Genomic DNA, 25,337 nt, shown 5'->3' with positions numbered 1-25,337 from the left:
GTTGCTATTGGATTCAACTGTTGCATTGTATGCCGAAGATTCGTGATAAATTGTGTGTCATACTGAGATACCTTAGATGACGTTATCATATCACTAGGCAGCTTGAGAGTTGTGCCGTACACCAGTTCAGCACAAGATGACTGTAGATCTTCCTTTACGGCTGTCCGAATACCAAGCATAACAACTGGTAGTGTTTCAGTCCAGTTATTGGTCTCGTGAGCCTTGAGAGAAGATTTTAAATGTCGATGAAATCGTTCAACAATGCCGTTGGACATTGGATGATAGGCTGTTGTTGTGATTCTGTTCGTACCCAAAATGCGCGTGAATTCTGCAAAAAGTGCGGATCTCATTTGAGAACCTTGGTCTGTTGTTATGATCGATGGGCAGCCAAAACGAGATATCCAACAGTTGAAGATGGCTCTGCAAATGGTTTCCGTTTTCATATCCGGGATGGGAATGGCTTCAGGCCATCTGGAGAATCTATCTATTAAAGTCAAAAGGTACACATTGCCTTCTGATGGAGGTAACGGTCCGACGATATCCATATGGATTTCTGAAAAACGTGCATCAGGAAGAGAGAATGTGCCCAGTGGTGCTTTAGTATGCCTAGTAATTTTCGATTTTTGGCAAGATTCACAGGATTTCACCCAATTTTTGATATGACGTTTCATATCGGGCCATACATAACGAGAACAAATAAGCTTCGTAGTAGCTGCCATTCCTGGATGTGACAGATTATGCAGATGATTAAAGATGAGTCTACGAAAGGAATTCGGAACAAATGGACGAGGAATGTCTGTTGATATGTCACAAAGAATATTACCATCAGAATATTGGCACGGTTTAAATTCCAGTTTCAAAGATGATGTGTTGTTTTTGAAAAGGTCTTGTACCTCCGGATCATGCCGTTGAGCTTCCGAAAATTTTTTAAAATCCAAAAATGGAGATTTTGTTATGGAATCAATTTCGATTCTTGAAAGAGCGTCAGCAACGACATTTTTTGAACCTTGCACATGCCTAATATCAGTAGAGTACTGAGAAATAAAATCTAAATGGCGCAATTGTCGAGGTGAACATTTATGAGAGTTCTGTTTAAAAGCGTATATTAACGGTTTTTGATCCGTATAAATTATAAAATTTCTGCCCTCTAACATGTGTCGGAATTTCTTAATTGCAGAATAAATAGAAAATAATTCCCTATCGTACGCGGACCATTTCTGTTGACTTTTATTGAGTTTCATAGAGAAAAATGCTATAGGTTCCCATGTTTGTTGAGACAACTGCATAAGTGTGCCGCCGATTGCAACGTCTGAGGCATCTACCCAGATGCTTAGCTGGGCTCCGGGAATAGGGTGTCTGAAAAGGGTAGCCTGAGCAATGGCATTTTTGGCAGCAATAAAGGCTTGTTCAGCATTCTCTTTCCAATTTAATTGTGGGGATGAATCCTGAACACCAGAACGAGATTTCTTTTTATTAATATAGCCTTCTAACAATTTTATTAAAGGAGAAAGAATATGTGCTGCTTTAGGTATGAAACATCTGTAAAAGTTAAACATGCCTAAAAATCGGCGAAGCTGAGTGAGAGTGGTAGGTTGAGGAAAATCTAAAATACATTTGACTTTGTCAGGAAGAGGTTCAATTCCGTTTTCACTAAGGTGAAAACCTAAGAAATCAATAGACGTTTGACCAAAGGTGCATTTTGAAACATTTATGCAAAGTCCATATTCCTGAAGTTTGGAAAATAAAGCTTTCAAATGCCTGCAATGTTCCTCAGAATCTTTAGAGGCTATGAGCAAGTCATCGACAAAAGCGTAAACGCCTTCTAAATCCCGCGTGACTTCATCTATAAAACGTTGAAAAGTCGCAGATGCATTGCATAAGCCGAATTGCATACGGATACTTTCGAATAAACCGAATGGTGTGCATATGGCGGTTTTGTGGATGTCGGCTGGGTTAATTGGTATTTGATGGTATGCCTTAATCAGGTCGACATGACTAAAAATTTTAGTACCGTGCAATGCAGCAGTAAAATCGGCTAAACATGGAACAGGGTATTTGTCTTTTATTGTTTGAGCGTTCAATGCTCGATAATCTCCTACAGGTCTCCATTCCAGACTTCCCTTTTTTGGAACCATGTGAAGTGGGGATGCATAATTGCTGCTCGAAGGTCTCAAATGCCCCAATTGCATCATAGTTTGAAATTCTTGTTTTGCTATTTTTAAGCGATCTGGAGCTAACCGACGAGGTTTTGCAACCACAGGTGGACCTTTAGTTATGATATAATGAACGGTGTTGTGTTTAACAGGTTGGTTAGGATCTGGTAATCTAGTAACTGAAGGAAATTCTTTTAAAATTTTGTGATATGGTGTATCACTAAATACAGTTTTTACTGAATAAATGCTTGCATTTTTCACGCAACCGACGGTTTTAAAATGCGTTTTTAAATCTTTGAGACATTTGTTTCTGAGATCAGGCACCAATTCAAAGAAATGGAGAAAATCTGCTCCAAGAATGGGTGTACTAACATTTGCTATAAAAAAAGTCCATGTAAACTGTCGTCTTAATTTGAAATCCAAAGAAAGTGTTTTTTGACCATAAACATGAATAGTAGAAGAATTAGCAGCGAAAAGTGTTTGTTGGGACGAATTCCGTTTTTGAGAATTATTTGCTGGAAGTAAGGACACGTCAGAGCCGGTATCGACCAAGAATGAAAGGTTTGTTCTACGGTCACGAACGAACAGGCGACGTGAAACTTGAGGCAAAGAATAAGTCGCCTCTATTCTTTGCTGGTTTCGTTTCCCTGCCATGAACAAGGTTTTGTACATTTGTCATCTCTACACTTTTTCCCAAAACGTCTATGATACCAGCAAACAGAATAATCTCTCCTTTTGGAATTGCTTCTTTCCTTATTGCGATCTCCGCGATTTGGCGAGCGATCACGAGAAAGAGAAATGCGATCAATACGTTTGTTTAATTTTTCTATTTGTTTAAATAATTTATCCTCAAGAGACTGATCGACTGTGCGAGAAACGGCACAAGTCCCTGGGGTTGGATTTACTTCTAAAATTCTGTCGGCAATTTCTGCAGCTTTATCTACAGTTAAATTGGAAACCGCTGCCAAAATAGACTGAACAGTCGAAGGCAAATGTTGAAGGAATAATTCTAACATTAAGTTATCAGGAACATTTAAAGATTCTGCTCGACGTTTCATATTTCTAAGCAAATCGGAAGGTTTTCGAGAACCTAATTCTTCTCCAGATAATAACTGGCGAATTTCTTGCTGAGAAGATTCTCCTGAACGATTTATTAACTCAGTTTTGAGCTTTGTATATGGATCAATAGGGTCTGGTTTCATAAGTAAATCCCGTACTATTGAAGCAATATCTGGAGGAAGATGAGCAACTACATAATTATATTTAGTAATGGATTCTGTGATAGGTTTGGGGGTGGCAAGAGCAAAGGTACTTTCACACATAATAAACCATAAAGATGGGTCTGATCGGTTATAAACCGGAATTTGGACGGCATAAACATCAGACATTGTGCAAGGTTTTTAAGCCAAAATAAAAGGAAAAATTTAACTAAAGAAAATGAAATTAAATGATAAGTAGAAAACAGAATTATAAAATGATCTATAATTACTACTCATCTGTGATCCGGAGGACGAAAACCGATGTAATCCATTACTTCTGGTTTGGAGATCTTGAGTGATGGCTTGTAGTCAAAACCGAAAGTGCTTGAGAACTGTTCATACGATTTAACACAGTCCAGGTTACCATTATGGAAATTTCCTGTTATGTTTTTACCACCAATCCTCGAATTCCATATCACAGATTATGCATTAATATAAATATTAACAAGACATAGTGCACAATAAAAATTAAACTTTATTTAGGAACATCGCGCATACTCCCCGACAGCCTGCCTGTTTCGCTCTGCTCGCTACTCGTAAGAAACTTCTCCTCTAGGGTTGCCACACTTATTGGAGGGCGCAAGGCGCGCTCCTTATCGCCATCACCACAGAGTTTCCCCCCAGTTCCTTTAATGGCTATTCAAAGGAACGACATAGGTTATGAAATTATTTCAGAGTATCCGAACTGTCGGGTATTTTTACATGATTACAAAATTAGAATATAAAATTAGAAAAGATCAAAATGAAATTCAATATATAACAAGGTATTGACACATATAATAAACATGAAATAACTAGAAATATGTTAAGATATGAATTTTAAAAAAATGTTTTAAATTGTTATGTAAGAAGCAAGTTTCTTAGGGAAGTGAACATGTCTTCCCGATCTGGTGACAGTTTGTGTCTTAGAGAGTTCGTTTGCAGATTTATTCTGCTGAACTGTCTTTAAGTCTTTATTTGTTTTCAGTTCAGGCAAATTAGAGTCCGAAAGCAAATAGGCTGGTTTCACACGGTCTATAGACACAGTAGATTTCAGACCGTCAACATCAATTGTGAAAGTTTTGTCCGTTCTAGAAAGGACTTTATGCGGACCTGTGTATGGTTGGCACAGAGGTGGCTTTACTCGATCGAGACGTCAGTATACATGCGTACACGACTTTAAGGTAGCACTTACGTAACATTTTTCTTGGCAATGTGCAGATGTTGCTATTGGATTCAATTGTTGCATTCTATGCCTAAGATTCGTGATAAATTGTGTGTCATACGGAGATGTCTTAGATGACGTTATCATATCACTAGGCAGCTTGAGAGTTGTGCCGTACACCAGTTCAGCACAAGATGACTGTAGATCTTCCTTTACGGCTGTCCGAATACCAAGCATAACAACTGGTAGTGTTTCAGTCCAGTTATTGGTCTTGTGAGCCTTGAGAGAAGATTTTAAATGTCGATGAAATCGTTCAACAATGCCGTTTGACATTGGATGATAGGCTGTTGTTGTGATTCTGTTCGTACCCAAAATGCGCGTGGAATTCTGCAAAAAGTGCGGATCTCATTTGAGAACCTTGGTCTGTTGTTATGATCGATGGGCAGCCAAAACGAGATATCCAACAGTTGAAGATGGCTCTGCAAATGGTTTCCGTTTTCATATCCGGGATGGGAATGGCTTCAGGCCATCTGGAGAATCTATCTATTAGAGTCAAAAGGTACACGTTGCCTTCTGATGGAGGTAACGGTCCGACGATATCCATATGGATTTCTGAAAAACGTGCATCAGGAAGAGAGAATGTGCCCAGTGGTGCTTTAGTATGCCTAGTAATTTTCGATTTTTGGCAAGATTCACAGGATTTCACCCAATTTTTGATATGACGTTTCATATCGGGCCTTACATAACGAGAACAAATAAGCTTCGTAGTAGCTGCAATTCCTGGATGTGACAGATTATGCAGATGATTAAAGATGAGTCTGCGAAAGGAATTCGGAACAAATGAAGGAGGAATGTCCGTTGATATGTCACAAAGAATATTACCATCAGAATATTGGCACTGTTTAAATTCCAGTTTCAAAGATGATGTGTTGTTTTTGAGAAGGTCTTGTACCTCCGGATCATGCCGTTGAGCTTCCAAAAATTTTTTAAAATCCAAAAATGGAGATTTTGTTATGGAATCAATTTCAATTCTTGAAAGAGCGTCAGCAACGACGTTTTTTGAACTTTGCACATGCCTAATATCAGTAGAGTACTGAGAAATAAAATCTAAATGTCGCAATTGTCGAGGTGAACATTTATGAGGGTTCTGTTTAAAAGCGTATATTAACGGTTTTTGATCCGTATAAATTATAAAATTTCTGCCCTCTAACATGTGTCGGAATTTCTTAATTGCAGAATAAATAGAAAATAATTCCCTATCGTACGCGGACCATTTCTGTTGACTTTTACTGAGTTTCATAGAGAAAAGTGCTATAGGTTCCCATGTTTGTTGAGACAACTGCATAAGTGTGCCGCCGATTGCGACGTCTGAGGCATCTACCCAGATGCTTAGCTGGGCTCCGGGAATAGGGTGTCTCAAAAGGGTAGCCTGAGCAATGGCATTTTTGGCAGCAATAAAGGCTTGTTCAGCATTCTTGTTCCAATTTAATTGTGGGGATGAATCCTGAACACGAGAACGAGATTTCTTTTTATTAATATAGCCTTCTGACAATTTTATTAAAGGAGAAAGAATATGTGCTGCTTTAGGTATGAAACATCTATAAAAGTTAAACATGCCTAAAAATCGGCGAAGCTGAGTGAGAGTGGTAGGTTGAGGAAAATCTAAAATACATTTGACTTTGTCAGGAAGAGGTTCAATTCCGTTTTCACTAAGGTGAAAACCTAAGAAATCAATAGATGTTTGACCAAAGGTGCATTTTGAAACATTTATGCAAAGTCCATATTCCTGAAGTTTGGAAAATAAAGCTTTCAAATGCCTGCAATGTTCCTCAGAATCCTTAGAGGCTATGAGCAAGTCATCGACAAAAGCGTAAACGCCTTCTAAATCCCGCGTGACTTCATCTATAAAACGTTGAAAAGTTGCAGATGCATTGCATAAGCCAAATTGCATACGGATACTTTCGAATAAACCGAATGGTGTGCATATGGCGGTTTTGTGGATGTCGGCTGGGTTAATTGGTATTTGATGGTATGCCTTAATCAGGTCGACATGACTAAAAATTTTAGTACCGTGCAATGCAGCAGTAAAATCGGCTAAACATGGAATAGGGTATTTGTCTTTTATTGTTTGAGCGTTCAATGCTCGATAATCTCCTACAGGTCTCCATTCCAGACTTCCCTTTTTTGGAACCATGTGAAGTGGGGATGCATAATTGCTGCTCGAAGGTCTCAAATGCCCCAATTGCATCATAGTTTGAAATTCTTGTTTTGCTATTTTTAAGCGATCTGGAGCTAACCGACGAGGTTTTGCAACCACAGGTGGACCTTTAGTTATGATATAATGAACGGTGTTATGTTTAACAGGTTGGTTAGGATCTGGTAATCTAGTAACTGAAGGAAATTCTTTTAAAATTTTGTGATATGGTGTATCACTAAATACAGTTTTTACTGAATAAATGCTTGCATTTTTCACGCAACCGACGGTTTTAAAATGCGTTTTTAAATCTTTGAGACATTTGTTTCTGAGATCAGGCACCAATTCAAAGAAATGGAGAAATTCTGCTCCAAGAATGGGTGTACTAACATTTGCTATAAGAAAAGTCCATGTAAACTGTCGTCTTAATTTGAAATCCAAAGAAAGTGTTTTTTGACCATAAACATGAATAGTAGAAGAATTAGCAGCGAAAAGTGTTTGTTGGGACGAATTCCGTTTTTGAGAATTATTTGCTGGAAGTAAGGACACGTCAGAGCCGGTATCGACCAAGAATGAAAGGTTTGTTCTACGGTCACGAACGAACAGGCGACGTGAAACTTGAGGCAAAGAATAAGTCTCCTCTATTCTTTGCTGGTTTCGTTTCCCTGCCGTGAACAAGGTTTTGTACATTTGTCATCTCTACACTTTTTCCCAAAACGTCTATGATACCAGCAAACAGAATAATCTCTCCTTTTGGAATTGCTTCTTTCCTTATTGCGATCTCCGCGATTTGGCGAGCGACCACGAGAAAGAGAAATGCGATCAATACGTTTGTTTAATTTTTCTATTTGTTTAAATAATTTATCCTCAAGAGACTGATCGACTGTGCGAGAAACGGCACAAGTCCCTGGGGTTGGATTTACTTCTAAAATTCTGTCGGCAATTTCTGCAGCTTTATCTACAGTTAAATTGGACACCGCTGCCAAAATAGACTGAACAGTCGAAGGCAAACGTTGAAGGAATAATTCTAACATTAAGTTATCAGGAACATTTAAAGATTCTGCTCGACGTTTCATATTTCTAAGCAAATCGGAAGGTTTTCGAGAACCTAATTCTTCTCCAGATAATAACTGGCGAATTTCTTGCTGAGAAGATTCTCCTGAACGATTTATTAACTCAGTTTTGAGCTTTGTATATGGATCAATAGGGTCTGGTTTCATAAGTAAATCCCGTACTATTGAAGCAATATCTGGAGGAAGATGAGCAACTACATAATTATATTTAGTAATGGATTCTGTGATAGGTTTGGGGGTGGCAAGAGCAAAGGTACTTTCACACATAATAAACCATAAAGATGGGTCTGATCGGTTATAAACCGGAATTTGGACGGCATAAACATCAGACATTGTGCAAGGTTTTTAAGCCAAAATAAAAGGAAAAATTTAACTAAAGAAAATGAAATTAAATGATAAGTAGAAAACAGAATTATAAAATGATCTATAATTACTACTCATCTGTGATCCGGAGGACGAAAACCGATGTAATCCATTACTTCTGGTTTGGAGATCTTGAGTGATGGCTTGTAGTCAAAACCGAAAGTGCTTGAGAACTGTTCATACGATTTAACACAGTCCAGGTTACCATTATGGAAATTTCCTGTTATGTTTTTACCACCAATCCTCGAATTCCATATCACAGATTATGCATTAATATAAATATTAACAAGACATAGTGCACAATAAAAATTAAACTTTATTTAGGAACATCGCGCATACTCCCCGACAGCCTGCCTGTTTCGCTCTGCTCGCTACTCGTAAGAAACTTCTCCTCTAGGGTTGCCACATTTATCGGAGGGCGCAAGGCGCGCTCCTTATCGCCATCACCACAGAGTTTCCCCCCAGTTCCTTTAATGGCTATTCAAAGGAACGACATAGGTTATGAAATTATTTCAGAGTATCCGAACTGTCGGGTATTTTTACATATCACCCTTGCAATATATGAGTTTTATTCAAAATCTGTGCCAAACTAAAATTGCTGCTTTGCCTAATTTTAGATAAGAATACTCTGCTCGACATTGAAAATGCAACACAAGAAGTAGTAGTCAGAAAGTGATGAAATTTGGAAAAAAGACAGAGACAGCAAGCAGCAATAAGTGATCTTTATTTCAAAATGATAGTCAGAATACAGAGCGAAAACGGCGTCGGCTCAGTAGGATGTAGGACCAACGCGGACAGTGATGCACGAAGAAACACGTCTGGGCATAGAGTCAATAAGAGTGCAGATGGTCCTGAGAGATGGCTCTCCATTCCCTTTCAACCATTTGCCACAGTTTGTCTTCTGAAGGAGGCAGAAGCGGAGTCTGCAAACGGCGTCGAATCACATCCTGCACATGTTCGATTGGTGACAGGTCAGGAGAGTATAGTGGCCAGGGAAGCATATGTATACCTTGCACAGCATGTTGGCAGATGTGAGCACTGTGTGCTCGTGCATTATCCTGCTGAAAAAATTGCATTAGGCAGCACCTGAAGGTAGGGGATTGCCACCGGCCACAGTACATTATCCAACTATCGTTTTGCTGTCATAGGGCTCTGAATACGATCTAGAGGTGACTTGGAATTGTAGATAATAGCGCCTCAAACCATTATGCCACATTGTCCCGTGGTGGGGCGTTCCACAGTTACTGCTGGATTAGGTCTGTTTCCACATTGACGCCACACATGTATGTGGCGACTGTCACTGCATAAATAGAAGCGTGACTCATCTGAGAACATGACGTTTCGCCATTCTGTCATCCACATCACTCCAGTCCAGCACCATTCTAAATGTTGCCGTCTATGCTATGGGGTCAATGGCAGTCTTCTTAACGAATGCTGGGAGGTGCAGGCCACACTCAATCAATCGACAGGAAATGGTTCTGGTCATATTTTTTACATGGGAATATCCAAGGTGTCTTGCGTGTGCTGCAGAATCGCGGTACAGGTGACTTGCAGGACCGCCACAGCTTGTTGGCGGATGCGTCGGTCCACGCGTGCTGACGTCACCCTGGCTGCACCTGCACCCCTCCTTCTTTCCACATTTCCTTGTTCCAACCACATTCACTATAGCTGATGCACCGTGCTCGCATCCATGTGGGTATCAGCTACGATTTGACATAAGGACCAACCCGCCCTTCTCAGTCCGATCACCATACCCCTCATAAGATTGCCTATCTGCTGGAAGTGCCTTCGTTGATGGCAGCCTGGCATTCTCTCCTATTACACATATCCTCTGGGACAAAAGCCCACTTTCTTCGATAATTCGTCTGGCAGAAATAGCGACACGAATATTGCCCATTCTGCACGTTCCTTCCCTTATATCGTACTTCACGTGCGTCGGAGAGCTGCGCATTTCACATCATTTGCATAACTCAGTGACATGCATCTACTCTAAAATTTGCATAAATTTCTGACCACTCCTTCTTAGTGTTGCATTTTCAATGTCGAGTAGTGTTTATTTTTGATAATGTAGTTTTTATGATTTTAAAAACATCATTTTAAATTATACTGTTGGAATTATTTTGAAGAATTTATTCCATTAATTAAATATGATTTCATTTGATTAGATGTACCAACGTAAGGAAAGAGTAGACAAATCTGGTCATGGACATCAAGATGAAGTACATGATCTCTTCAATTTGCTGGAATCATCTGATCCTGAAGCAGTTGAGAGTGTAAAAAATATGATTCATGAAAACCTTTCAGGAAGTATGGAAATTTGATTTGACTTAACAGTTTATATAAATTACTGTCCTATTTACATTGCTAAATGTTTGATTAGGCATAGTTGGAGTAATTGATGTTACACATTTTCTGGTCATATAATAATATATAATTTAGGATAATAAATAATTTAAATCAGGATTCTGTGTTACATAATTGTGTAAATTAATCCTTCCCAAGCCAATATTTGTGTGGAGTTAGCTTTATATTTATATTTTTTCTATGCACTTAATTGCTAAATCACTGGGAATTATTATCTTTAATTTTCAAGCTTTTCAAGGAATAATCTTTATTAATAACAATATTTTCCTTTTATCTCTTTTTAGAGTAGATGTTGTTTGTATTTTTAGCCTTGTGTAGTTTACTCAGTTTTTAAGAATATATCAGCCTTTGCTTAGCATAACTTTAAAATTTTTGTCAATAGGATATTCAAATGTAGCTTTTTTTTTTTTTTTTTTCATTTAATTAAGCAAGTTTAATATAATTGCCAAAAGGCAAACCTTTATGGAAGCATCAGTGTCTTTTATTTTCTGAATTTTATATGGACCAGTGGAAAATTTTTTTGTCACTTAGTTCTCCCCAAAATCCATTTCTTGAAAGAGGTGCATTGATGATATCTTTATCCTTTGGAAACATTTAAATGATCAATTTAAAGCATTGTTTTCATTTATTTCTGAAAACTTCAGGAACCTACATTTATGATCAATAAAAAAGTTAACAATAGCATCCAATTCTTGATTTTAAGAAATGGCAGATTTCTTCATAGTTTATCATAAACTAGTTGGAAATCCAGCTATAATTTGATATAATTTTTTTCTCATTTTATTCTCATAAAAGAGCTGCTTTTTATTTTTATTTAAGATTTCTATTCCATACTCACATTTTATGAAAATAAATATGTATACATCCTATAAATTTTAACAAACGATAGATACACTTCTGATTTTGTGAAAAAACTTGTGAAGACAAGACAAGCTTATGCAGTTATTTCTCAAAAAGTAAAGTTGCTTATGATGCAAAAATTTAATAGAGATAAATTCAGTGGAACATTCCCGTACGATCTGATAATTCTGTGCATCAATCAAGAGCAGGCAAATAAGTTGCCACTACAACAGATACTTCAAGGAGTGTATACTTTCTCAGTCTGCAATGAAGAAACAAATGAAGAAACCCAGTGTATCTCTTCAACATCTAAGATATTTCAGCAAAAATAGCCAAGCATAAAAAGATATTTACAAACTTTCTGCCCACTAGTACATGGAAATGCCAACCCATCAATGAAATACAGTCAAAAGTCTTTAATCCGAAATGATCTATAATCCGGACCTCAAAGCTAAAAATCTTTCTGTGCACGCAATGCGTTTACTCATGCGCATAATATGTTTACGCATGCGCGTTTAATGTATAACAGACGATATAAGCTAAGCTAAAATTACCTAATTATCTATTTCAGTTAATGTTGCAGATTGTGTTGTTCCTCAATCTTCTAATTGGATCCAGCTTATTATTTTTTGCAGACTGTTAGAGCAATTTTTTAAAAGTAAGCTTGAACTTTCGATTATATCAAAAAGAATTTCCGATCCTGGAGCTGCCAAAGGATCTACAAAGCGAAAGCATGTTTCGATGTCCATCAAACAAAAAGTGGAATTGCTGCAAAAAATGGATAAAGGCATATCCTTTGTTTCTCTAACCATTCCGAAATCTGTTTATCAATTTCACGCTGCTCTGCGAGGGAGAAGGGGACGTCATAGCGTGCAATGAACTGGAAGTTGATCTGTCAGCACTATCCTTATCTTCAGGGCAGATGTTTTTATTTTATTCTGCTTATAAGTCCTTACTAAATGTAGTATTTCATATCGATGTACTCCGTCTTTGATAGGATTTAAATCAAATTCCTCGTCATTATAAATATCACAAATACACATCAAATAGTTTTCTGGTTGCAATTTTCGAATTTCGACTATGCGTAATGTATACTTTACGTATACGTGCGTTGAAAGAAATGTTGATCTGTCAGCAAACAAAGTAAACAAATAAATATTAAGTTTTTTTTTTTTTTTTTTTTTTTTTGGTGTGTGTGTAAATTTTGATACCCTTTAGATCATAATTGTTCTCTATTTCATAAATTACAGTTTCATATTTTTAACTTTATAATTTCTGCATGCCATCTTACCAGATTTAAATTGATGATTTATAATACGAAAAAACCAATAATTCGGAATCGCCAAAGTCCCGATGAGTCCGGATTAAAGACTTTTGACCGTATACATTTTTGGAAATACAGTCAAAAGTTGTTAATCCGGACTCGTCGGGACTTCGGCAATTCCGGATTATCGATTTTTCCGGATTATAGATCATCAGTTTAAATTGCGTAAGATGGCATGCAGAAATTATAAAATTAAAAATATGAAACCGTAATTTATGAAATAAAGAATAATTATGATCTAAAGGGTATCAAAATTTACAAAAAAAAAAGCTTAATATTTATTTGTTTACTTTATTAAACATTTCTTTCAATGTAAGTTGTTTAAGTTGCTTCGTTTTATGTGATAATACTTTCTCTTTAATTCTATAAACAGACATCATTTTTTGTTCAGTTACAAAGTTCCGCTGTTCAAGTCCCGTTAATTGCTGTGCTGAGAATACCGACTAACTTGTCAATCGAAATTTTTTCGTTTTTACTAACCTCTCTGTCACATTCTTCATGTCTTTATCCATTTTTTGCAGCAATTCCACTTTTTGTTTGATGGACATTGAAACATACTTTCGTTTTGTACGATCCTTTGGGAGCTCCATAATCGGAAATTCTGTTTGACATAATCGAAAGTTCAAGTTTACTTTTATAGTATTGCTCTTACAGTCTGGAAAAAATAATAAGCCAGATCCAATTCAAAAATTAAGGAACAACGCAATCATCAACATTAACTGAAATAGATAATTAGATAATTTTAACTTATACTGTCCGTTATACATAAAACGCGCACGCGAAAACGTATTCTGTGCTTGCGCACACGCAAATGCGCAGTTGTATGAGGTCTTACGCGCACGCGTAAACGCTTATGCGCATATGTCAACTCGGCGCATGCGCAGAAAGTTTTTAGCTTTGAGGTCCGGATTATAGATCATTCCGGATTATGGGTGTCCGAATTAACGACTTTTGACTGTACCATATCCAGCTCCAACTGACAAAACAGACAAATCACATGTGAAAGCTCTTACTTATGCTCAATTAATTTTAGAATGCCAACTTGGAACATTTTATTTCTAGCTACATAATGATTTTATTGCAAATAAGTGGGAAGAATGAATATCAATCTAGTAATTTGCCTGTGAGATTTCCAGTTGCATTTATGTTAAAAGTGTTGATTTTTCTCCCTTGAAGAAAGAATAGTATGAATTACATGATTTGGTGGTTGCTAAATGACTGCATTAAATTTTCCTAATGCAAAGGTGTCATCCATACCAAAAGACTTTCAAAAACCGCAGAATGAAATTATATTTTATAGCTGCTGAAGCACTGATATGATGCAACAGTGAAAGATCTTGCTGCTGGAAGAAATGTTTACTTAACAGATGCTGGTTCCAAGGTTCTTGCACTTTTTACAGCTGTTCTTTTTATTTCTGTTATCAAAAGTTTATGCTAGTAGAATTTTATCAACTGAAACTAAAAATAAATCACTGTACAACTGTTGATTGAAATAATTACACACATTCTTATGAAGTTCTATCTTAGTTTAAACTTATTTTGTATTTAATAAAGTAGCCTTATTTTTTAAATAAATTATTTTTTATTTAATTAAGTAATATAATTTTAAAGTAATATTAATTTTATTAAATTGTACATATTGTTAGGGTTGCAATTCCTGTCTCCAGTTAGATTTTACACCAGCATTTATATTTGGCATATAGTAGTACCCCCATTAATCAAATATATTAACATTTTTAAATGATTGCATTTCATTCTGTTATTTTCATAACTATCAAAATTGTAATTTTTTTAGTAATAAACACTTATTCTTTTTTTAATCAAAAATATTTGTTCTGAGTGTAAAACTGTCTTACCTTTAATTTAATTATTTTAAAAAAAATGAAGAGTATTTAAAATGCAACAATATATATACATATATATATATATATATATATATTTTTTTTTTTTTAAAGCCAAGGATTCCAGGTTTTTATATATACTTTTGGATTATTATTTGGCTGTTCAATCAAAGCGTTCATTAGACATACTTCTAAGAGTGAAAGATCCTCATGACAAAGTAAGCATGTTCATTTCATTTTTAAATGCTTTGCTGAGTACATTTTTTCGTTAAATTTATAAATTTTGAATAAATATTAGCATGCCATATTATTTATGTCCAATGTGTTTTGAAATATTCTTCTAATTATTTTATTCCTAAATTAAGTAAATGGAAAGGGAAAAAACTTTATAGTATTAAAAAAGAAATTGCAAGAAGAATTTGATTAAATTTGATATAAACAGGAATTAATTTATTAGTTTTTAAATGCAGTTGAAGCATGCTATAATAATTATCAAGAGACTGAAGAAGTTTGTTTTAACTGTTCTGATAAAGGAAAAATTGGGCATCTCACAAAATAGTGTAAAAATTGAATTATGAATCTAACTGAAAGAAAGTTATATCTCCCAAAAGAAATTAATAATAACTCTAATTTTAAGAAACATATTAAAAATTAATTACGATTATTATATGCAATTACTGAATTTGATTTTTGTTGTTTTTCAGTGTAACCATACATTAATAATTCTACATAATAAATACTTTGCATAAAAGTCAGTTTAGTCTCCTCCCTCCAGTTACACATTTAAATTTAAAATATGCATTTACGATTATGAATAAGCATAGCCTTGAACAGAGTGCTATGTAACAGCTCAACCAACAAACTTGAATTGAATCAAAGAAATCAGTTTAAGTTTTTTGTCTCAATAGATCCATTTTTCTTGGCTCTGCATGATACAGTAGTATCTCATAAGATATGTAACCTGGTTTTTCAAGAACTGAGTGGTATGCCTGCCTCATATAGTCTTTTGTTTAGAATACAAATCAAGGGGGATAAATATTAAAGAACGGTAACCTAAAAATGTTTTTCATTATTCTAATATACTAAACATTAGGAATTTAAGGGTCAGTTGTTTTTCAGTTGAAAGCTGCAGAAAGTTTGTAATATCCTATTTTTATACATTTGGATGTTTATTACAGCCTTATAAAATAACATTATTGGAAACTGGACAGGACCAAAATGAATTCATTATAGCAGGGTTTGATTGCAGTCGGTGGAGTAGCGAGCATAACTGGTGCCCGGGTCAAAATACCTTTTTGCCCCCCCCAAAAAAAACAGTGATATGATGAAAATTTTATTTGGAGACCATTTGGCACCCCTTTGCGAGCGACGCCCGGGGCATCATATACCCCCTTGCCCCCCCTCGCTACGCCACTGATTGCAGTATAAAGTTATTTTATTTGAGAAACATTTTCTGATAAGAAATTGCTGATAAAGGATGTTGTTTGGAAATGGGATGTTAGAATGAATGCACAAAGTATTGTTACAAATTTTGTGTATATGTCAATAATTTTAGTGAAATTGTAATTTTTTTATATAATGTAACATAACAAACTTGAAAAAGTGAAGTTCTTCCAGAAAAATAAGGTTACAGGGGCAAGTTTGTTTAACTTTGAGGTAAATGGCTATCTCGCTAAATTGCCAAGATATCTTCAATCTGGTGATGATTTAATCGACTAATTTTTGTCACCAAATTTGGCAAGAAATCTCCAAAAGTCTCCAAACTTGGCAACCATTTGGCAACATTTTGGTCTGGTCCTTGTATAGTTATAATTGGTACTATAATTGATACTTATATGTAACTGCAACTGTATTTAGCCCTTATATGCAACTTCAACTGATCTTTATAAGTACCCTTCTTTCATCTAAACTCAATCAAATTTCTATAAATATGTGCGTTTAAATCAATAAATTTTAACTTTTAATCAGTTTTTAGCATTAAAAAATACTTGAAATTGCTTATTGCCTGTGGCTTCCTTTGTTAAACAATTCCGAACAGACGCCAATGTTATCAGTTCATGTCTGTCGTCACTTACAAAGCCCCCTTATCTTGCTTTGAGGAATCTCGTGAGAGGGAAAATAGGGGACTCACGGCATCGCGCTATTTCCTCTCGGATCCTCTGGATTTTTTTTTTTTTTAGATCGCTTAAATATTTTTTGCCTTTAAATAATATTATACCTCACCGATTTTTTCTCATACTGTTCCTTGCTATCTGTTAAATGTCCATATGTAACGGATGGATTATTCGTCACTGCCTTAAATAAATTCTTAGAACTATGAGCTTATATAAACAACGATGTCCCTCATTGTGTAATTAATTAAGTAATTAATTGTGTAATTAATTAATTAAGTAGTAATAAATTATGATAGCAAAATAATAAATCTTGTAATAAATTATGATATATAAATTAATAAATACTATGTTTAATTTGTGTTTTTAATACATATACTCAGTAATTTACATACACACACACATATATATATATATCTTTTTTTTTTTTTTTTTTTTTTTTTTTGTGTGTACGGTTGTGGTCTTGTATTGTATGGTATTGTATTGTGGTTGTGGTTCTATCTTGTTTGTCTGCTGCTGTTTTTTGCAAAAATGTATGAAAATGTTGGGAACGAAAATAGCACAATTTACTTTAGTTAAATTAATATATACTTTGTATGATGACTTTTGTTGATATCTCAGGATGCAATACATATTACTTTGCATATACTCAGCATACATATTACTTTGTATTTCATGCTAAATACCTTGATACGAAGCAATTTAACACCGTCAATATTTTTTTCTCCCCCAGTAACACATCTATTCATCATTACCAAACACACTCACCACACACACACACACACACTTGTGAGACACTATTTATTGTAAATGAAGACAAATTTTCCTCCTTTTAACTACACTCATGGACACAATCGTATTTTAGGATATTTTCTACTTCTTTTCCTTTTCTTTCTATAGGCCCTTTTTTTTTTTTCCTCTCTATTATTTTTGTGCCATTTATTTTAAATTTTATTTTGTCCCATCTTTTCTTCCTGACCTTTTGAACTCGTGCAAGATGTACGAAGTTCCCTTTTACTCTCCTCAAATACGAAATTGCCCCCTTTCTATATACCTTTCCTTCGCACCTATGCTTGATTTTTCGCCCATCGGTGCAGAAAGACTTAGCGGGTGCAAAACAAGACATCTGTCTTTGTCTGTCTGTCAACTGATCTTTTCTGTTATCAGGACCATATTCAGAAAATTATGTATGTATGCATATGTATGAATACATACATGCATATGTATGTATACACACATACATATGTATGTATGCATATACATGGATACAAGAACACATATATTCTTGTATGCATAAATGCTTTTTTTTTTTTAAAAATGCGAATTTTTTAAAAATTCGGTTCTGATACCAGAATAGTAACCTTTAACTGAATATGCATTCTGGTAATTATAAGAAATGAAAATTATTAGAGATTTCTGGGTAGCCGGTGGAAAACTATATAAGCACGGAGAGAGAATGATTTCGAAGTTTTTAGTTCAGAGTTGACTTTGGAGTATTGATCGATCTCCATGCGAATTTTACTCTTTACATGCGCTTTGCAGTGCCCTGTGTTTAACGTTGTTAGTAATTTGAAGTTGTAACTACTGATTGTGCTCAGCCATACTAAAGAGCAAACTTTTGTGGAAAGTTTCCAGAACTGTAAAGTTTTTCATTTGTGAGAATAAATTTTATTAAGCTATCATTGGTTCTGTGTGCATTCAGTCCATTATGAACCAATATGCATGTAAAAGTATTTTACTTCTATAGACTGTCATTACTCCTGTTGCAAAGCAGATCTGACAGCCATATTCTATGTTGTTCATATGCATCAATTGTGTATATAGGAGTTAATGCCGTTATTTCTTTAGAACATTTATAAGCTTTCTCCCAGAGTTAAATTCCTGGATAGAACTAAGTGTTAAGGATATCCCACACTGTGTATCAGGTTTTGAGAATTTCTTACATAAGTGTTTTCCTATTGAAATTACTCTGTTAATCAAAATCGTAAAAAACAACCTTATATTTAGCGTAGGTATAATGAAACACTCAATCGATTTCGAGGGCAGCTAAAGGTCCCTCCTCATCAGGAGAAAGAAGAAAATAGGAATCACAGAAACACGTGGTGCTTATCAGCACTGCACATGGTTATAATTAGATTTTTAATCAGAGTTGCACTGGCCGCCTACTTTTACTGAGCCAGGCTGTCTGATCAAGCATAAAGAAATATTAGCGAAGTTAAAATAGGGAGCGAGGGGCAAATGGACATTACGCTCAAAATCTGAACTTCAAATAATCATTATTTATCATCCCTATTTTAACTTCGCTAATATTTCTTTATGCTTGATCAGACAGCCTGGCTCAGTAAAAGTAGGCGGCCAGTGCAACTTTGATTAAAAATATAATTATAACCACGTGCAGTGCTGATAAGCACCACGTGTTTCTGTGATTCCTATTTTCTTCTTTCTATGTATTTCTTTCTCCTGATGAGGAGGGACCTTTAGCTGCCCTCGAAATCGATTGAGTGTTTCATTATACCTACGCTAAATATAAAGTTGTTTTTTACGATTTTGATTGTCACATTAGCGTGTTTCTCTTCTAGTCCATTACTCTGTTATTTGTTAAGCTTGGTATGAATCAGCAGTTACACTGTAACCTAAACGTATTGTACATATAAGGGTGCATGAGGAAAAAAAGATGAAAAAATTATGCATATGTTCAAAATTAAAATATTTATTGCAATGTGGTTAAAAGAACTTAATAAGTTTTAGTACACCTCTATGTAAGTCCCATTTGTAGCTTGGCTCATGCTTAGGCAATTTTCTACCTCATTTCTTGTGTTTGAAAGCATTACTTTCTGACCTACTTTTGTTTCCATAATTTAGGCATGCAAATTGAGGAAGGTCAAATCTGCATCGGCCAATCTTTCAAGTAAACAAAACTTTTTAACTAGTTCTTCCCACATACCAGAATTCCAAAATGCATCCATTGTGCCCACATCATCAATCATCAAATTTGCATATTTCCAGCTCTAACATATGCACGGAAGTGCAGTTTTGTGCAGTTGTATTTAATTATGAACATAAGTAATTACAGCATTGGGCATTGGTTGCAAAATTAATTTAGTGAACATATTTTTTTCTCATTACCGTTTAATTTTGATGATCAGTATATAATTTTTAGTACATACATATTTGAGTACATGTGCATTTATATGTTTTTATTTGGAACCTACATTAGAAAACTGAATCTATGAGATGTAGATACCCAATGAACTCATGTTTATCTATAATGCCATATCTGATTTTGATTTATTTCAGATTAATGAGTAGTTCTCTTTTATTGGTTATTAAGCAATAAATATCTCATTGTCATTCATATTAAACAATTTTTTATGTGTATTCTGAGTTGGAAATAATACCTTCTTTCAGTATTTTTTCATAAATTGGTGCATCTGGAACTAATTTTCATGCAGTAGGAAGAATCATTACTAAGTTATTGTAATTTTTTCAAGTTATTTCTGGATTAATATAAATCAGTTTATTATAAAAATGCATTACTGATTATTTTTGTTTCCCAGTAAATGTTTTTAGTGGTAATTCTCAATTAGCATTTATTATTCCAAATTGTTTCATATTTATTTTTAACATCTGGCTCAAAATAGCCCAGTAGAAGAAAATTACATTTATATTTATGTAAGCAATGTCAAAAGTAGGTACGATTTCATGTCTTATACTTTTGAACATTCTAGATATACTGTTCTTAACCTGGATTAAATTGAGTAATTGAGATCAGTGCTACAAGTATATATAAATTTGACCTAAAATGTTACAATTTTTTAATATGTTTTAGGGAAAAAATTTTTAGCTGTTTAAGATGAGAAATATTAATTCTCTTATTTTAATTTTTTAGCATCTGTTTGACAAAATTAATGAGTTGATGAAAAATGAGAGTACCCGTTATCAGGCTCTTCAGCTTCTTTGCAATCTTGTATATAACCAACCATCATGGTTACATAGAATTGCCAATCACAAAGTAATAAGTACCCTTCTTCAAGTATTAAAAGTAAGTAATTTTTGTTAGTTATAAAATGATGAATGTTAAGTGATTTTTAGGAAACTCCTTTTGTAAAATGGCATCAATGAATTTTATGTAAAAGTATATCCACTAATGAAATTATTAAAAAAAAATTATGCTCTTTAGTTTGAGAAAAAATTAAATGTATTGTTTAAAAGAACTCCACAGCAGTGATTTCTATAAATTGGATTCTTATACAAATTTAGCCATCTTGCACATGACAGTTGGATTACTAACACTGCAAAAAGTGCCAAAATTAAAGTTTTGGATTTATTGAAAGAAAATTACTCTATTCTTTAGCTCCCCTTCTATCATGACTATTTTTAACCTTTTAAAAAAAAGTTTCTGGTTATTTGCAGTCCCTGGTTTCAGTATATAATAGAATTTCCAAATTTATTTTCAAGCATTCATGTGACTATAGTCATTCAATCCTGCATATACTACCCACATATTTGAGTACATGTAAATATATGTTTTTATACAAGGTAACCAAAAAAGTTCTTACCGTTTCTGATATGACATTGTAAGAGTGAACCCCCAACATAAAAATAGTCGCCAGACCTGGCGGTGAAGTGATTAGGATAGGAGTCCGGACGTTGACCAAGAGTATAAAAGCGTGTTGCATTAGTACTTCAAACATAACTCAAACAGCGACTGATTGAAATGGACATGTCAAAGGCTCTCGTTCGGAGTTTTTTTCTGTATAATTTTAAAGTGGGCCTGTCAGCAGCAAAATGAAGTCATCAAATTTGCCAGGTGTCTGGAGATGATGCTGTTAACGAACAAACCGCTCGGCAATGGTTCCAGAAGTTCAGGTAAAGGAATATGGCTCTTAGTGATGCACCACACAGTGGTCAGCCATAAGAACTGGGGGATGAGGCCCTGAGAGCAGCCATAGAGAGTGACAGTAGCCAAACTTGTGGTGAGCTTGCTGTACACTTCCAGGTATCTGATGAAATGATCAGACTCCCTTTGCACTACATAGAAAAGGCATACAAGCTGAGCAAGTGGGTACCCACTCACTGCCTAATGCAAACAAGCAACAGTGAGTCGCTGCCTATTTGTCATTGCTTGCTCGGTACTGCAATGCATCCGTATTTGATTGAGTACTCACCAGCGATGAAAAGTGTGTCTAGTATGACATACCCAGGCATTCCGTCACAATGGGACCCTGTGTCTCACAGTACGAGACCTTCTCACCACCCACGCAATCCGGTGGACCAATCCGGTTTTTCCAATTTACCTAATGTCTCTACAACTTATTTCCTCGAATTTAATTAGAGATATATTTCTCATTCAATTAATTCAGTTCTCACTTCACTTAAGACAAAAACACATAAAAACTCAAAATACCTTCATTAAAAACTGAAAGATACAGAAAAATATAAAACATCAAATACACTAAAAACAATTAAAAAAACAGTTTTTACAATTAAAATTAGCATTTCTGCACAAAAACAAGCAATTCGGCCAGCAGGCAAGAAGGCAGATTTTTCGGTGCACAAAACCAAAAGTTTACTTTTGGTTGCAGATTGGGAAAAAAGACACTGAAGATGCAGAAAGACTTTCACTATGCTGCTAAGCTTCAAATGTAAACAAATATGGCTGCTGTGGTAAGAAAAATTAGACTTAACTGCACTTAAACATTAAATTGTTGATAATTCTACAATTATTGCATGCAGATTTACTAAAGGCATAAGAACCTTAACCAAAAGATAAGAATAATGTAATTCAATGATTTTTAAAGCAAAAAATGTGCGATTTACCAACTTAAAGAATAAAAGAAACTGAGCACATGGAGCAGGGTAACAGAAGGATATATACATATTTATATACTTTTCATGCAGCCGATTGCAACCAAAAAGGGAGGTGCACTCCTACATGTTATATATATACAAAATTTTAATGTTTTGTGGTTACTCGTTTTTGAGTTATGTGAGATACATACATATATACATATGTTCGTATGCCATGAAAAGATCTCTTCTGAATCCATTTTAAATCGGTTTTATAATTCGTTTGGGAAAAAAGAGTTCTTTATTCTATCCTTACGTACAGATGTCACGCAAAAACATTGTTAAATTTATTCGATAGCTGTCAAAATGGATATTTTTGTTGAAATATGATATCCGGAATTTTTCATGATTACAATACTTCCTTTACTTCATACAAGGAAGCAAAAAGGAATATTCAAACTGTGTAAATAGCTTGCTTTTAACATTAATTTTTAATAATTGCTGTAGGATTTATTATTAATTTAGTTGTTAGTTATAATTTTGTTTGAAAAGTGTAAAACTGATATTATGATTTGCAATACACAAATCGCCATCTGTTAAACTCGACCATTTAATAAACTCTTATTTCCTTTAAAACAGAAGTGAAGTGGTGGGTACTAAAATTAAGTTTATTTTGCTATTCCAGGTCCATTAGCAAAAAAATATCACAATTGTTACTTTTATTATGATTTGGAGTAAAGTTATTATTTTGTATCAGAACGGCAAGTTATTAATAAGTAATAGGGAAAATGAAAGTAGAATGACTGAACTTTGTTGATCAAGAATTAATGACTGCATAGGGGGAATTCAGATTAGCATATTTAAAGTCTTAAACTGTTGTTAATTGATATTTGTAAAATATAAAGGATTACTTTTATGTGCTTTTTCTTTTTATTTAAAATTATAATGCATTTAATATACATTTCTGTGTAAAAAAATTAAGAGAAACTCTTCTATATATTTTTATGAATTTATTTTGTTCATCTTTATTTGGCAATCAAAAGCTAATGAGTTTTTATTTAGAACATATAATTTGTAAAACTGTAAAATATGCACAATTTCAGGTCCCAAACTGTGGAATTTTGGTCTTTTAGTACAAATTGTCTGACTTTTATTTAGATTTATTTTTTGGTATATCATTTCAGACAGATATATCTGCTCCTAATCTGATGAGTGGTATCTTTTGCCTCATCTGTCTTTTGCCGATGATTCCTTCCCAGTTTGGGCCTTTCTTGAATGAAACTTTTGATATATTTTCTAGACTAGCAGCTTGGAATGTCCGGAAACCTAGTATGTATGGATTTTTGCTTTATATGTGTAATTGAAGCCATTATAGCATAATTAGTATTTTAATTATTACAGTACAAAGTCTGTAATCCGGGTGTCCATTATCCGGAATGATCTATAATCCGGACCTCAAAGCCACAAACTTTTTTTTTTGTTGTGAAGAATGCGCATGAGCGTAATGTATGCTTTGCAATAAAAGGATTTCTATTAAAGATTAATAAGCATTTTAAAAAGATTTTTATTAGAAACTAATAGAGTATTCAAGAAATAAAAAGAAAAATTTTGACATAAATGTAATAAATGAAAGTTGTCTGAATGAATTTATGTTAAATTTACCTCAAATGCTGTTGCAAAATGTGTACAGTAATTTCTTGAATAATACAAATGATTCTTGCTAACTTGACTGCATATAAATCTAGGAAAAGCTTCCGAAAATGAGAAAAAAATTATTTACATAAGGAAATTTTTACATAGAATGCAAATCATATTCGTGCAAAATTATTTAATTTAATTGCATCTTTCAAAACAAATAATTTTGACACCCAGTATAATATGTTAAATCATTTATCTCAGAATCATTGCATTTGCAAGTAATTTTTTATAAGCTATTGCATTTTATGGAGCCAGAAGGCATATTTAATGAGGAAGTAAAACTTTGGTGAAAGTATTTTGCTGCCTTCTTTCTCCCCAAAATTTAAAATTAAATTTTTCTTAGATTACTTTTAAACACAGAGGAAAACTTGCTGTTTTATTTTACAAAATTAATTCAGTTTGTTACTTTGTCATCTAAGATTTATATACAGATCACTATTAAGTTATAGGTAAAAATGCCATAGTGTATTCTTCCATACTTGTATACATTTATAATGTGTGACACAGCATCTACTGTTTAAATGATTCTAGCATCAAGCAAATTTTTTTTGTGTGGTGGTGGTGGTGGTGGTGGGGGTAACTGACAGTGATTTTTGAATATATTATTATTATTATTTTCAAGAAAAGAAATGATAGATTTTTAAGAATACATAACTGCTTTACTTTATTAACAAAATTTTATTGTTTAAATCAAAATATGTACTGATCTAAAATGTAGCTATATTCTGTCTGTAATATTTTAATACTGTATGCATAAGATAACAGCAGATTCTTGTAACTATAGAAAAAGAGGAATATGTTCTTTCAAAATGCATTTTAATCACATTTTCACTGGAGCTAAAACCACTATATTGTTGAGGTACGTTATTTACCATAGTACATGCGTTTATAACCTTGAGGATAATAGAGGCTCAAAAAAGCTGAGGTTTGAATTTTGGGTAAGGGATAGATTTTTTTTTCATTTTAGTCTGTAAAGTGACTCATAATTTGCTCCTGGGAGTTTAAAAGTTTATAGCTCATTACCTGTAACAAATGTAATAAAAAGTGTCATATCAGTGCACTAAGAATCTGTCCGATTTTTCCGTACTCCTGACAAATGCCTCATATGTATATCTCTATTGATTTGTATCTTAAATTCAGGTTTTTGTCACACATGTCACAACATGTGAGCAATTGATACCAA

The 25,337-nt window shown here is 34.2% G+C and overlaps 1 protein-coding gene across 6 annotated transcripts in view; it reads left to right on the top strand.

Moving 5' to 3' along the window:
• The window catches only part of Tsc1 (tuberous sclerosis 1 protein hamartin), a 187,061-nt gene that overhangs the window by 15,996 nt on the left and 145,728 nt on the right, over positions 1 to 25,337 (top strand). For 5 of the 6 annotated variants that reach the window (XM_085814960.1, XM_085814962.1, XM_085814961.1 and 2 more), the window contains exons 2-5: positions 10,352 to 10,493; positions 14,670 to 14,773; positions 20,556 to 20,708; positions 23,641 to 23,785. In XM_085814960.1, the coding sequence (XP_085671086.1) occupies positions 10,352 to 10,493; positions 14,670 to 14,773; positions 20,556 to 20,708; positions 23,641 to 23,785 (544 nt within the window). The remainder of the gene's footprint in view (positions 1 to 10,351; positions 10,494 to 14,669; positions 14,774 to 20,555; positions 20,709 to 23,640; positions 23,786 to 25,337) is intronic. The other variant, XM_085814963.1, reaches the window with a different exon arrangement.

The sequence above is a fragment of the Stegodyphus dumicola genome, chromosome 4 (genome assembly GCF_044657685.1).
Source record: "Stegodyphus dumicola isolate Sdum_Otavi_A_Nest chromosome 4, ASM4465768v1".
Lineage (NCBI taxonomy): Eukaryota > Metazoa > Arthropoda > Arachnida > Araneae > Eresidae > Stegodyphus > Stegodyphus dumicola.
This window is presented reverse-complemented; position numbering and strand designations above follow the sequence as displayed.